Source organism: Sinocyclocheilus anshuiensis, unplaced genomic scaffold (assembly GCF_001515605.1).
Source record: "Sinocyclocheilus anshuiensis isolate Anshui unplaced genomic scaffold, SAMN03320099.WGS_v1.1 scaffold330, whole genome shotgun sequence".
In the NCBI taxonomy this organism is placed as follows: domain Eukaryota; kingdom Metazoa; phylum Chordata; class Actinopteri; order Cypriniformes; family Cyprinidae; genus Sinocyclocheilus; species Sinocyclocheilus anshuiensis.
In genome coordinates, this window is record NW_015547689.1 from 3279077 (window position 1) to 3295143 (window position 16067).

The following is a 16067-nucleotide window of genomic DNA, read 5'->3' on the forward strand; positions in this document are numbered from 1 at the left end:
ATTTTGAGTCACTGTGAAGGGGCCTCCACACTTTGATTTTCAACGAGTCAGGTGTGACTGAATATAAAAGAAACCATTAGAGGGATCGAGACTTAAGAGGCTCGAAAGTCCCAAGGCTACATTTTAGAGTTCATTAGTGAACTCACCTCATCGTGTTCTTCTATTTACAGTTCTTCTATTAACAGAGAATGACAGCGGATCTGGGAATGATGTCATTAATACTATTATCCCGTCTGTTTTGATATGCAATTAGGCTACATCTGGTTCCATTTAGGCGTATCGGATTGTGATGGCGATGCTGTAGGCCTAGGGGAGGTTTTGAGAAAGCATGCGGTTGTTCTGAAGGCGAAATGCAACTACAAATACAGAGAAATGTAATTCAAGTTATTACATGCCATATTCATCATCATCATATAGTTCACAAATGGCAAACTGTCCACGTGTACCTGAAAATACGCACGCACGCACACACACAATTTATTGCATTGCATTTATTGCATATATTGCACGGTCATTTGTTATTAATGCTTTTAAATGCATTTTTACACATAAGACATATTACATTTTTCATTCCTCATCATGTAGCCTAACACAGCATGAAAATCTCAGGATAAAATGGAACTATGTAACTAGATAAAATGTTACTTTCCGATTAATATTTTATTAACTGAATATAATTTGTTGTATAGCCTACTGTTGACTTGTATATCTTGAGAACTTTTCTAAGGAATATTGGTCAACAGCTCCATCTAGCTGAGACAACACTGTGGTGTAGGGCCCAGAGCAGAGGTGGGATGCGGAGGGATTATTCGAGCTCATTTCTTGGGACAGAACAAGTTTAACAGCTGAAAGTCTTAAAATTAATGCGCAGCAAAGTAAACAGCTTTCCACCACAGAGTTCTAAACCTATAAAACCGCTACTGGTATTTCTGCCATGGCAGGCACTTCAGTATTTAGTGCTCTAATGTGGTGTCTATTTGGTTAAATTAGATGGTATTCTCTTAGGACAAAGTGAGAAAGGGACATTTTAAAGGGGTCATCCCACAGGGTACAAGTGGTGACATTACCCAGAATTCAGTTGGCATGACATCTAAGAACATTCTAATGCTGTGTGCTCAGAGTGAGATGGACTATTGTCTCTGGATCGGCCTTCAGGCGCTGACAGTTGTTCTCCTTGCCAAAATGGCATCTAAAAGCATTGACAGCAGCCTTCTTCATCAAAGCAGCAATTTTATGAAATGACCAACAGGAAATGGAACTCACATGCCGCCTGTATTGTTTTGGGGTTTTCTCCGAGAGAACTGTACAATGGAGTAAAATGGAAAATCTTCCATTTGTACAGCATTACTTTTACAGCTCCAGGAAATTATTTCAAATCGTTGTATAACCCTTTAAAAATGAGGTGCAACTACAAATGATCAATACTGGTAAGAATCCTACAGCACTATTAAAAACAATGCCATTACGTTGACTTTATCAAATTGGTAACACCTCACAATAACACCTCATTTGTTAACATTACTTGATGTATTAGCTAACATTACCTAACAATGAGCAAAATCATTTTACAGCTCTTACTAATATTTGTTAATGTTAGTTGATACAAATACAACTGTTAATTGCTCATTAATAACTTCTGATTGTAAAAATGCATTAGTAGATTTGAAACATAAGAAATATTGTTCACTGTGAGTTCATGTAACTAATTTAGTTAACTAATGTTAAAACATGAAATCTTATTTTAAAGTGTTACCACAGAACTGTTAGTCAAGAGGTTTAAGGGCTAGTTTGCATTCATAGCGAGTTTGTTGATGATGCACAAGAAGCTTGAGCGTCAAGGTACAGTGATCCAGCAGATTATAAAATTGAATATAATAACAATAAAAACTCAATGCAGAATCACCATTAGCCACGAAATCGAAGCCAGGGCTGAGCTCTTCCTGCCTCTGGGAAGCTGTATTTTAAGCTGTATTCACATTTGTAGAATACAAATTAAGAATCAATAGCAGGAAAGCATTTTGGTGCACAAAATGTTCTTACATAAGCCAAAAACAATTTGTAATATTTCTACATCATTTAAACTATGCTACAGTGACATAACTTCTCTGAACTCACTCCTAATCCCTATATTATTTTTTTTTTTTTGCTTTATTGAAGACAAATAAGAACCAATTCATAAGTTTAATAACTAGGCAAAAATACTTGGCAAACAACATGTCTAACTTAACAAATACAAATACATTCGAAACATAACTCAATCGACTATGAACTGATCATGAAATATGACACTTATGAGAGCACAATAACAATATCATGGAAATTCAACAGGGCAGTTTGATATTTTTGCATTCAAAATCTTCACTTTAGAAACTTAAATTGAGGGTATCAGATATTTGTTGTAATATTGTTTGTAATATTTTCTGATGCAATTGGGGCTATGTGCACTATGACAAATGTGTTTTGTATATTATGAACTTGTTTAATAATGGCACTCTGCAAGCAATTGTAACTGATAAGAAAAAGCAAATATGGCACACAATAGTGTTATTTCTAGGTAATGGGCACTCAATACTTCATTCAAAACTCTGGTATATTTTCCTCCTTGCAAACATGTTTATATCTTATGTGTCCCTTGAATTGCATTCAAAAGCTACAAAACGGTCCTAAACCAGGTAACGAGCTAGGCTTTAGTGCCTATTAATGGATAAAATAACATCTACACCATGCTCTACAAGTGAATAGCATGTTTTCAAGTGCTACTATATATTTCTTAATGCTTACAAAGCCTAAAGTGGGGTAGTGTGTTTATGCTTACACTGATGTAGTACATGTACACTAAATGTTTAACAAACTACCATCTCATCCTTTCCAAACCTTATGTGTTGTAAAAACCACAACTACACTGAAGTGCTAGGGCTAACTCACCCCTCACTGTGTCACTGGAGTCTTTAGTTCACTACTAACTGCAGTAATTGTTTTTAACATGCGGTGACTTCATTACTATTACAGACTACATATTTAGGATGTGCAGGCAAATTCAACTCTAAAACTAAAATGTTTTAGCGCAGAAACCTGGTTGGACCAAGCATAATGCAAAAGAAATATAGTGCAGTTTGAAATGTTATGGCCTCCAAAACATTACCACGGGCCTTAAAAATGAGCAGAGGCACATGGACACAAACCATCAGGTGTCCTAGAAATGGCAGGTAAATGCTTGCATCAAAGACCGATGACTGACTGAGAAAAGTGCATTAGGCACATGGACATTTTGTCAAAGCACCTACCCTGAAAAAGTGGAGAATTCAACAGTACAGAAAAAAAGTCACAATGTCCTAGAACAAACACTTAGACACTTCACTTTTCACAGCATGCAGATACTACAGGTGGCTGCAATTTTGGAAAGTCCACATACTACAACTGAAAAAGAAAACACAGTTGTAAAAGGTGCATTGTAATGGACTGCTATGCAGGCAAACATACATCGTGCTGTTTTTGCATTCTACCCCAATGCAAACTGATTACCTCACAACAGGATCAAATACTGATTATATTTTTTTTTGACAATGTACAAACATTTTCAACGGAGATTTCAGAAAATCATTGACTGTAGATTGTTTCTCTTTGTCTGGCACTGTGTGAGCTAGGAGATTGTGCACACATCAATCGTTTTCCTCTTTTCGTAAATTACTCAAGTTCACTATACTTTTCCAAAATATCAGGGGAAAGCCAATGGTGATTTCAATTGCAATGCTTCACTACATGTGTCATTCCGATTGATGGATTCTGGACTTTAGTTCTCAGATAAAATCCTTTGATCACTGTTTTTTGGCAGTTCATGAACAACTGCAATACTGGCTCCTTCACTTGGCCTCGGTTGGCATTTTGCACATTACAAGTATCTGCTTCAAAGCCTTTTGCACATCTTCATCCATCTGGCCCTAAAAAGAAAGGTTTGAGAGTTTAAAAGTGCTATTCTGAAATAAGAGAAAAAACAAATAATTTACAAGTTAACAGTATATGGATGGGAGAAAACTCTAATGAATAACTTGAACAAAAAAAATAAAGAGGGAGAATTTTAAATGTCGATATGTGCACATTTTAATATGAACTGATTGGAAATAAATACAGACCTGGACAGCATAAAGAAGGTGCATCCGGTAGACTGAGACAATTTCATGGTGACGTTTCTTTGATTCCTATTGTGAAAAGAAAGCAACTACTTTGAATATGTTTGGAAAGCTATTTTGAATGTATGTATGGGGCATCTGTCATGCACATCCAATACAACTTATTTCATTCTCTGTTGATTAAATGATACCGTTCAAATGTTTGGGGTCGGTAACATTCTTTTGAAAGAAATTAATACTTTTATTCAGCAAGCATATATTCAAATGGCCAAAAGTAACAGTGAAGACATTTACGTTTTTTAAACTTTATATTTATAGAAAGAATCCTGAAAAAATTGTATCATGGTTTTCACAGAAAAATATTAAGCAGCACAACTGTTTTTACTGTATTTTTAAATAAATGAGGCCTTGGTGAGCAGAAAAATCATTACAAAATTGTACCATCCCCAAACTTTTGAACAGTTCACTTGTTATATTTCCTATAAAGAAACAGTCCACAATTAGAAAAGGTTGTAGCGCCAAACACTCGTCCAAAAATCCAGTAGGCAACTAACATAAGGTCTGTAGATCCAACATATACAATAATATAAAGATGAAAGAGATCTGCACTCGTCCAGATTCAGCCAAAAAGGCTTATTGCATTTATTGGTCACAAAAATATGTGCAAAAAATTGCAAATGTGCAGAACGTTTCAAAGATAAATCTTCATTCATACCAAGAGGGTGTACCCTCTTGGTATGAATGAAGATTTATCTTTGAATTGTTTTTTATAATAATTTAAGGATATATTTGGGGGACCCGAACAAGTATTTTGGTATGATGTCTATTTATTGTATATAAAAACTGAGTTATGAGATTGTATTATTGATATATATTTGTATGTATATTTCGTTTGTGTAGTTATATATGGATTATTTTGGATGATTTATAAATGTATTTGCTGTATTGGGTTATATGTTTATATATATATTAGGGGTGTGCCGGTAGGAGTATCGGTACTGAACGGTTCACAGGGCAAATTCCAAATGGAAGTGATCATCCCTATCCCCTTGGAGTGGGGACTTTGGAGTGAGCAGGGCACGTGAGCGCCATTATGTAGTCGTTTGGAATGCACTGGGAAAAGGGAGTGAATTTCCTCATTATCTTCAGCTGGCATGTTCCTATGACGACGCAGCACGGTGTCCGTCAGCAGATGTCGCTGTTTTACTGTCATAAATGTCATTTTATTGTTGTGCGCATAACTGTTGCAAATAAACACATTTTATATTTTAAAAAGTTTTTAAAATATGCTATAAAATATATAAAAACGAATATATATATAAAACTTTTTAAATATAAAATGTTTTTTTTTTTATGCCGGTGTCCATCAGCGAATCTGCTGACAGTGTGACCTCTGAGCAATAAATGTAATAAGCCTTTTTCGCTATAAAGAAACAGAAAATTAAACGCCTTGCTAATTTACGACAGAACAAGGTTTGTAACATACAGCAAGTTGATACTGCAGTTGTTTGATCTGCTGTTGGAGCGAGTCCACCTGCTGGCTTTGCTGTCTCTTAGGGGTGCTAGTGTACGACAGCTGTGAAAGGCTGTTCAGAGCATCCTTTAACTTCATAACTTCCTCTGAGAGCTCATCAATCTGTAGATAATAAACAAGCATGACACATTAGTTGTTAACATGACACACCAGCATCATTTAGACAGGAATATGAGTGGGAGAATCAAAATCACCTTTTTATTCTTCTCTCGCTCAGATATCACATGGTTTTCCACCTGCTTCTTCAGCTGGACAACAACATCCTGAGCCTCCCTGTACTTGGTATTCAATGCACTGCACTCCTGCTCCCTGCACACTGCCAGCTCCTGTGCTGCTTCTCTCTCATTCCTGGCATCCTTCACCTCCTGCCAAGTGGCGGTAACCTCCAGGGCCATCTCATCCTGTTTCCTGAGAGCATCCTTCAGTAGGTGGTTCAAGTGACTTATCTCACCCTCCAGCTTCTCCCTCATCTGCTCATATTCCATTCGGGATAATGAATCATCTGGAGTTACATCCTTCTCAACTGTTAGTCTGTTCTGCAAAGCGTCCACCTGCAAAGTCTTCTGGACGAGCTGCTCTTGAAGAACCTCAACTTCCATCTCCAGGTTCTTGATGGCGTTCCCCAAGGATGCCACAACCTGGGTGTGGTCTGCAATGGCTACAGACGATTGAGCCTGGTTTTCGGCATCTTGTTTAACCTGGGCTATTTCTTTAAGTGCCGCTTGATGCTTAGCCTCAGTGTCCTTCAATACTTTCTGCATGTCCTTCATCTTGAATGCCAGCTCTTGAATTTTCTGCTCATGCTCCTCCTTGGTGACACAGACCTCGTCTGCCTTGTCCTTAGGCACTGAAGCTTTGGCCTGCAGCTGGTTGCGGGCGGTGCTAAGCTCGCTTTTGGCCTCAATGTACGACTTTGAAAGCTCCAAAAGCCGCCGCTGCAGTCCATCGATAATCTCGCCGAGCTCTGCCTTCATCTCCTCAAAGTCTTTGGCAGCAGCCTCTACCGGCACAGTGCCACGAAGAGCCTCCTGGAGCATCCTGATCTCCTCTTGAGACTCCTTGTACTTCTCGATCAACAGCGCCTTCTCCTGATTGATGTTCTCCACCAAAGTGTTGTAGGTGTTCTTCAGTTCTTGACATTCTTCCTCAGATAGATGGTCACTTTTGAGCTGAGCCTGAAGATCCCTTATCAAACAAGCATCTCGCTTTTGCTCCTCCTGCGATATGGCCAACTTTCCCTTCAGTTCTTTGACCTCCTGCTCCAAGCAGCTTTTCAAATACTGAAACTTCTGCACCACATTGTCTTCTTGTGTACTCACAGAACCACCCCTCATCTGTAACTCTTGCAAAGTTTCTTGGTATTTTTGTGTATCTTCACCAATGCTTTTAGACGCAACTTCAGATTTTTCAAAGTCAGTTTTGAGTCTGTCCTGAAGTGTGTGGTTCTCCATTCTGGACTCTAGAAGTTTCGCCTGCAGATTCTCCAGCGCGTCCTGTAGCAGGCTTATTTCTTTATCCGCACTCAGCCTGGTGTCCTCCTCCATCTCAGGTTTGATTAAGGAACCACTGATGTCCAGAACAGACAACTCTGAAAGATCCTCTTCGTCACCAGTATGGATGTGCATGTCGCTGGAGAGCTCGAAATCAGCACGGGTGGAGTGGTACGAGGCATTAGATTCAATGCTGTTTGGACGGGAACTATCCTGGCCTTCCTCTCCTTGAGGAGCTGGACGTTTCTGCTCAGTGAGAAAAGATAATGATCAAATGCTCTTTACCTAGAAGTGCTGTGAGCAATTTCCACAAACCAAACAAATTTGTAAAAATTTCCAAACAGGTTTCCCAGTCTAGTGCTGTTTACACAGGCAGTCCTTACTCAGAACACTGACTGTTTGATGGCCTGACATGGCAATATTTTCTCCAAAAGAAGTCATCCTACAAAAATGTTATTTTAACTGAAAAAATTACATGTCGTCTTTAAGGTTATTTTGAAAATCACAATTTTACAGTGAGTTACCTTTATTATTTGGGCAAGCTGTTGGTTTTCCAGGGAGAGAGAGGCTATCTTTGCTTGCAGGGCTGCAATCAACGTCGAATCGGTGTTCCCAGAGTGCTCCGTCTGTTTCAAAACAGGAGGACAACAAGAGATTATTTTACAACACATCCTTTTTATTGGGCCTTAGACACCAAAAATTCTGCAAACTGATTACCCATGGTCTGTTACTACACTGAGAGAAGACAAGCAGGCCACAACTAAATTTCCCTGTCATAAGCGGCTGTTTTGAAGAACATCATTACTGAACACAAAACACAGCGTCTCTGGGCTTCAATGCTTACTCAAGACTCTGTAAGGTCACATAAAAAAAGACCCAAAGGTTTGCGTCACTAGTTAAAATTCAAACACGATGCGCAAACTTAAACAAAACTCGTCCACAATTTTGAGGCCAAGACCGGTGGTGTGGAAGAAAGGTCTGCTTTCGTGTCCCCTTAAGCAAGGTCCTTCACCTGGCCAGGGCCAGTAAAAATGCAGCTGTTAAAATGGGTTCCAGTGCAAAAGTGGTTGAAGATCAAAGCAGCTGCCACATGAAGGAATATTAAAGGGCTGTGCGGTTCTCGCCTTGAGCTCAGTCTGCTCCACAATCTGCTTCAGATCTTCAATGGTCTCAAGCAGCATGCTCTTTTCCTCGTGCAATTTTTCGATCTCTTCTTTCAATACAGCAGTTTTCAGCTCCTCCCCCTCGACAAACAGGAAGTGAAGAACACCCAGTTAATCATGTCATTAAATAATGAACTAAACATAACAGCAACATGGCTATGGATTAGCTAAAACATTTTTCACCACTGACTGTTTCAAAACCTATGATGCCTACCTAGACTGCATTTTTGGGCCTCAGAGGCATATTCAAATAGTAAGTTTGAATGTTTGGTAGACTTTGGTAGAATTTCTTTTGGTATTTTTACTTATATTTATATTTACATTACATATAACAATTATTTATTCATTAATGCTTGTAATAATAATTTTAGCTTTTTAAAATGCTTTTAAAAATATATATATTTTATATTTTAATAAAAATTCAACATTTTTAGCTTTTTTATTTTTTGTAGTTACATTTTTGTAACTTGCATTTTTTTTACGCTATTATTACAATCAATATTATAATAAATTATAATAAATATACTTATTACACTCAATTTATACTTAAGCACATTTTACTAATACTAATACCCCTCAACACTTCTTCGCTATTTTACCTTGTAATCGAATCTTTTGGATGAATCGCTTTTGCTGGACAAAGGAGTTTCAGTTGGAGTCAAATATGGTGGTGAGATGATACCAGCCAACTGAAAAGTAAGACAAAGGAAAGCTTTGAAGTGAGGCTAAGCTTAAAGACAGTATGGACACAGAAAAATGGTTAATTATCAGCTGTACATTCAGAAGTCATCAAATAAATAATAGCATCTAAGTCTTTTAGAAAGTGCAGAGATCACAGATTCAGCACTATGTGCCTTTACCTGGATTGGGCTAATAGGTGGAGGAGGTGCTTTTCTCTTTTTGGGGGTGGAGCTTCTGTCCTCATTTAACTTTTGACCATGCTGAAATTGTGTGCGTGATAAGGAGATTGGCAAAAAGAGGGAGGAAGACAAAGTAAAGTGTTTAAGTGGTTAGTGAAATCAACACTGTATACTTAGTTTGGAAAAAGAAAACAATTATCACTACAGCGTGAGGCAAACACCAGTGCATATTTCTAACAGTGCATTGTGGGAATGTTTGTCAAATGTGAGAAAGGAATATTCAATCAAAAATCCTGGCTTGAGGTTGACACTACTGTTACTAGTGAACTAAGCATTCAGTGAAAATGTGAATTTTAAGCACCTACGGAGAACCATTGCAGGTTCTGTCAATCAGAAAATGAGGAAAACCATCAAGTCTGAGTGTAAAAAATTAATGAAATGAAAATGAGCTTGCTTACCTGAGGGGTTCTCGCTGAACTCTTATCTGTTCAAACAAAGATACAGGAGGGGAAAACATGGAGTGGGTGTTATGATGAGAAAAACGAAAATGGCCTGGTGCTAACATTAGTCATGCTGTCTTAATCTTTCCTTGTTTCATTATTTCACAAACACATATGAGAAATTCTGCCAATAAATTTATTAAAGGGGTCATATGATGCGATTTCAAGTTTTCCTTTCTCTTTGGACTCCCTGGACATGTGAAGCAAGAGGCATTTTAAAAAATGCCACTAGATGGCAATGTTGAGCCAAAAAGCTCTGTGCAACATGAGGCCACAGAAAGGAAAACATTCAGGATGACAATCCACAAACAAATAATATCAACATGTTTCTTTTATTTAATACCACTGGGAGAAAAAAAAAATGATGTTGCAGAACGCAGGCCTTCCTCAGTGTAACCCAGTGAATATTTTACATTGAATTACAACAGACTTCGGAGGATCGCAGTTGTTCTGATGTGATATTCAGTACAACAGCACCAGCTTGTGCAAAATTGGTGAAACCATAGATCTCACAATAGTATGTGAAGAAATGTTGCTGTTATTGTTGGTCAGTTTCGAGTGGAGTGTCATTTTGTTATTAAAGAAGAGCAACACATTATACATAGTGTCCATGCTACACAAAACAACATGCTAGTAATAGTAATAGCAACAGCAATAACAGCAATAATGTGGAATTACAAGCAGCTCCACAAAACAATGACCAATGGTATTATAAATCATAATTTGGAATGTGAGCTTTACAACAAAATTGTGTTAATTGGCATCACTTTGGCATTCACATGAGTTTACCTGACTCAGATTGGTGTCTGTAAAGGGTCATGTTGAGAACAGTTTGGACATCGCTGCTACCGGACAGCTTGGCGTAATAGAGCACATCGTGTCCCAATGAGTCCACCATTTGCAGGTCAGCTCCCCTCTGCACGAGCAGCTCGACAGCGGCCGGACAGCTGCCCTCACTGGTCAACATCACTGCAGTTCTGCACGGATAACAGCACATCACTTACACTAATGTTCAAAAGTTTGCTGTCAGAAATTAATACTTTTATTCAGCAAGGATGCATTACGTTATGCAACTATTTTTTCAAACTTTCTGAAAAAACATACACCATGGTTTCCACAAAAATAAATTAATTAATTAAAAAAACAAAAAGCACCAAATCAGCATATTGGAATAATTTCTGAAGAGTCATATGACACCAAAGACTGGAGTAATGGCTGCTGAAAATCCAGCTTTGGCATCAAAAAATAATTTTTTAAATATATTAGAATAGAAAGTTTTTTTTAAATTGTAATAATATTCCACAATATGGTGAGCATAAAAGACTTATTTCAAAAAACATTCAAAAAATCTGACCGCAACTATTTGAATGTTAGTGTACCATATCTTCTGCCTTAAAATGGATTACGCTACTATGCTGCAGTTTAGTCACACTGTTCGCATCCCAATTTAGTTTATTCAGCTCACATGACACTTTATGATAGAAGGACGTAATGTTTGAACTTAAAAACTTTTGTTATCAGCAGTCTCAATATTATGACTGATGACCAGAAACATACCTGCCATTTTTGTCTCTAGCGTTGATGTTAGCACCCCAGTCCAATAAACTCTGGCAGACCTCTGCGTGAGCATGCCTAGCTGACAAAAGCAGGGGCGTGAAGCCATCCTAAATGAAAAGAGCTTTGAGTCAACATAATTTTTCTACAAATACCATCTTTTGCATGTTAAGAGGCTACATTATAGTAATAGACAATACATTAGACAAAACTGGCATTAAACAGCGAGACATTTATCATCAAAATGTATGATATTCATATATCAACAGAAGTATAATCTGATGCATTCAATTCTACATGACAGTAATGTACATAGGTGAACTTTTCGCCCCCTTTCATTTCCAAATTTCATTTGCAATACTCTGACTGAGAAAGGAAGAGCTCAATGCTCCCTGCTGGTGACCCCAAAGGTCACAGGGTTTCTACCAATAATTCCAGAGTAAGAGAAACTGACACCTCATCAAAAGCACATTTAGGGTGACAGGGCTGAATTTGATCTGCAACCTGAAAACTACACCATGATTCTGTACAGCATTGCATGAATGCATAGGTTTTCTCTGTTAAAACTACTACAACAACAACAAAAGAGGCTGTGCATGCAAAACATTGTGAGCTATAAGGTAATGTTTTAAATTCTGCTGACATTAAGCTATATTTGAATAATTTATAAAGAAAAACAAGAGTATATTTATTTTTCTTCAGAAAGCAAGAGGTGCATATCTAGACTTTCTATTTAAGCACACAACATGGTGCGGTTTTCCCCGGAATGTGTGAGGAAACTGACACTGTGTTGGTGCTAATTTATGGTACAGACACAACCATTACTTCATAAGCCCTTTAAAGTACACCAAAAAAATTTAAAGTCCTCTTTAGTCTTTTCATTTAGTATCGTAACTGGAAAATTCTTAGTCATTGCAGTCCAGGGGATGGTTTAAGCTCGTATGGCGTTAAGCAGAGAAATTAAATGATTTAGTACAATCCTATGCGCTGGCTGGTTTATATCCTGGCATGTATTGAAGAGCCAAGACGAGATTAAATTTAACAAGTTAACATTTAAGACATCTGGAAGGTCAGCACTCAGCCCAACAGGTCAGGGAACGATATAATTCAAATTTAAACTAACAGGAACACTTGTGCACCCAATTTTTGGGTGATAAAACAGAAAATAATTACCTATTTTGTATCTATTACACATCACATCAAGGTGTTTTTTAAGTCACTTTTTTCATTCTAGGAGAGACCTTTAAGTCAACTGACATTTCGTATGCAAACTGTTATGAAAAAAATAACTGTTCAACTTTTTTTTCCCACAAGGCCTTCAAGTTGAGAACAAGCATTTCTCTCCATACAGCAAACCACATCAATACCAATTAATTGGTTTATAACTGCATCAGCACTGATAAACACAGCACAAGGCTGCTATGGAGAAAGTTTGCTTACATATACCTCAAGGGCATTCACAACCATGCCAATTTTGTCACTGAGTCACTGTAATAAAACATTAGGATAATTGTATCAGAAATGTTTGTTTACATAATGAGGAATCAAACCCATAAAACCATTTTATAAGGTGTTGCCATGTTATTGTGCTCAAAGAAAATTTGTAAATGTGCTAAATATAAAATTTTTCGAGGCATGATATCTTAAACTGTTGCAATCATAATCATGCAAGTCTTATTTTGACGTAACAAAGTGGTTATATCTAAGTGTGTGAGTTGTTTACTTACATTTTTAAATTAGTCTTTCCATTAACGCCATTATATTGTTCATTCAGACTGATTTGTGAACACGGAACATGCATGAACACGAGAGGCGGGATTTATCGCCTGAACCAATCACAGCCGAACATAACCAATATAACCAACATATCCAATGATATCATGATGGAGGCTTTGCCTCCTCTCAAGTGACTTTCCCCCATTCATTCTCAATTTCCCCCCACCAAACTCACCGCATGCTTTAGGGGGTCTGTTAAAATTCAGTGGGCTCAGGGGAAGCGAGAGAGACGCTGACTACTGCTGTAACTTTACCTGCTGGTGTGGCTGTTGGACAATGTTTCTTTAGGGAAAAAAAAATGGTGATTTATACACTTTTTAATGTTATATTCTGTAATATTTCCATTGTTTTATTTTTGTACTAAATAATCACTGGAGCTTGTCAAAGGGACACTTTTGAACCTTATTTATTAGTACCTTAAGTAGTAAGGGTACTCTAAAATGCACCTTTGAGGGTTAGATAAGGTATCCTACATCTGTCCCTGCCTCACAAGTTTTTACTTCTAAAGGTACACTTTTGGCACATTTTGGCTCATAGTATATAAACTCACAATGCCACTATTTATTTGCCCTCATGTCATTCCAAACCTGCAAGACTTTATTTATTTTGTGAAACAACAATACAAGTAATGCAATTTTTTACACATTACGATACATTTGTGGTGCTTTTGTGAGTCAGTAGCCATTCATTGAAACGTCATGAAAAAGAGCCTTCAAACACCCTTTGTGTTCTATGGAAGAAATAATGTCACAATGTGAGTTCGCAATGACATGAGCAACAGTAAACGATGAAAGAATCGTCATTTTTGGGTGAATTATCCCTTTAAAATATTTTTTTTCAGTGTAAATTAGATATCTAAGCATACTGCACGCCATATTCTCCTGAGGGTATAAGCATCCCATTTGCTGCAAGGTAAAATAAGAGAAAAAGTACCAGGTGTGAGTTTTCTAAATTAGACCCAGTGGCTTTTGCAAAACTTTAGGTGAGTCAATGTTTTGCATCCATTTTTCAGCTCAAAGGCAAACTCCTAGATGAGTTTTAATTGTAAAAGGAGCATATCAGTGGACCTGTCCATTGCTAACAGCCTGATCTTTGAAAATAAGGCCCAGTCTCTTCTGAGCAGGCATCAAAGGACCATTATTTGAGCTTGAGCCCAGAATGCTATTGCGACATTAGTTGGGCAACATTTAATATTTAGGAGTGAAAGTAGGTATTTCTGTGTGTTCAAAGCAATGGGCTGAGTGGGCGAGAATCGTCAGAAATGTGCTAAGCTTGCCTCAGAGGATGACGACGGTGGATAATCAGTGACCGAAAGCAGAAGCAGCTTCTGATGCACATCTACTCTGACACTCTCTCTCTCTCTCATTCTCATTTCTGTCAACTGGTTCAGACACGGTTGTCTAAACGAGAGAGCCACAACTTGAGGGTTCGTTGCTTCCCACATCGACACTCTGTCTCTGAGTATTTTACAGCTTAAGAAGAGAAAAATGGTTCATTTCATGGGAGCTGCTGACATTATGACAATTGAGATGTGTGAATTAGAGAACAGGTGGTAATGACAAATAGAAGACAAAGGCTGTTAATCAAGCAGACAAGCACAGCGGTTAAAGGAATAGTTCACCCAAAAATCAATAAATAAAAATTTTGCTCAACATTTGCTCACCCAGAGGCCATCTAAGATGTAAATGAGTTTGTTTCTTCATCGTAACAGATTTTGATAAATCTAGCATTATACCAGTCATGTGGATTACTTGTGGATTATTGTGATGTTTTTATCAGCTGTTTGGACTTTCATTCTGAGGCACCCATTCACTGCAGAGGATCCACTGGTGAGCAAGTGATAATGCAAAATTTCTCCCAATTAGTTCTGATGAAGAAACAAACTCATCTAAATCTTGGATGGCCTGACGGTGAGTAAATTAAAATTTTTGAGTGAACTATTCCTTTAACCCCTTTACTGTCACCCCCCATTTTTTAAAATAGGCATGAAAGTGCACTATCCAAACTTAAATTGTTGTAATTTATGAACACTTTGGAATACAAACCTAAAGTTGGTCTCTTTTTAAAGAAGACAATCAGCAGATTATGGCATAAGTGGAATTGTTTCAAATAATTTAAGTATCAAAAAGTTATAGAAGTTTAAATTTATTGTAAAGAAAATACACTGTACTAATTTTATTATATTTTATATATAATAAATATTTTACATAACAGGTTTTACTCTAAAATTGCTATAAAATTTAAGCCTTCTGTCTAAATAAGTTATGTTCCAAATTTGAAGTTGATCTGAAAAAAATTGAGGTTTCTGTGAGATTTTATTTAGGGCGTTATACCACAAACAGCCACCGGGTGCCATCCAAACTCCATTGAATTTTTTTAATGCATTTTTCTGTAACATATGTAGAAATTTCTCTGCCAATTTTTTCTAGCACAAAATAACCACCAAATATGGAATTCTGAGACTCAGACCTTTCCAGTAATATGTTTTTTGTCAAGATTATAAAAAGTTTTGATTGTAAAAGACCGTAATGCATTTTGTAATATGACACTTGACACCGTCCGCTAAGGGGGAGAACATTTAAACATTTAAAAGTACCATTTCCATGATAACACAATGTTCGATTACAAAATGGTTTTCACAGGATGAATCTTGGGTTTCCTAACTTTCAAACGATATATAATTTATGACGATTACTAAAACATTTGATAGAGAAAAAGGACAACAACAAAAAAGAGCGCCAAGTGTCCCACAGGTGACGGAAAATATATCCTGCATTTTGTTCTTTGTTCTGCTAAAATGGATTTAAAAAAACTCGACTTTAAAGGAAGTTATGCTTCTGTTGTCTAGATAACAGATAACAAAATTATACCGTATTGGCCCGAATATAAGACGACCCTGATTATAAGACGACCCCCCTTTTTCCAGATGTACCTTTTGGAAAAAGGCTTTTTAAAAACCAAATCTTGTTTTTTCTCAGTAAAACACATTTTGTCTTCAATTATTTTCATATTGCATATTTTTCCTATTTTAATTTTTGTTTTGAAAGTATGGTAAAAACTGGT

General features: G+C 37.2%; 1 protein-coding gene across 1 annotated transcript in view; it reads right to left on the reverse strand.

Annotated features, from left to right (window-relative positions):
• Positions 1-2183: 2183 nt before the first annotated feature.
• Positions 2184-16067, reverse strand: part of LOC107703593 (ankycorbin-like) — a 56465-nt gene continuing 42581 nt past the window's right edge. The window contains exons 8-18 of the mRNA XM_016506280.1: positions 11232-11338; positions 10464-10651; positions 9633-9658; positions 9175-9255; positions 8914-9003; positions 8276-8395; positions 7676-7777; positions 5856-7397; positions 5614-5763; positions 4131-4196; positions 2184-3938 (exon numbers count right to left, since the gene is read on the reverse strand). Coding sequence (XP_016361766.1) covers positions 3861-3938; positions 4131-4196; positions 5614-5763; positions 5856-7397; positions 7676-7777; positions 8276-8395; positions 8914-9003; positions 9175-9255; positions 9633-9658; positions 10464-10651; positions 11232-11338 — 2550 coding nt within the window. The 3' untranslated portion in view covers positions 2184-3860. The remainder of the gene's footprint in view (positions 3939-4130; positions 4197-5613; positions 5764-5855; positions 7398-7675; positions 7778-8275; positions 8396-8913; positions 9004-9174; positions 9256-9632; positions 9659-10463; positions 10652-11231; positions 11339-16067) is intronic.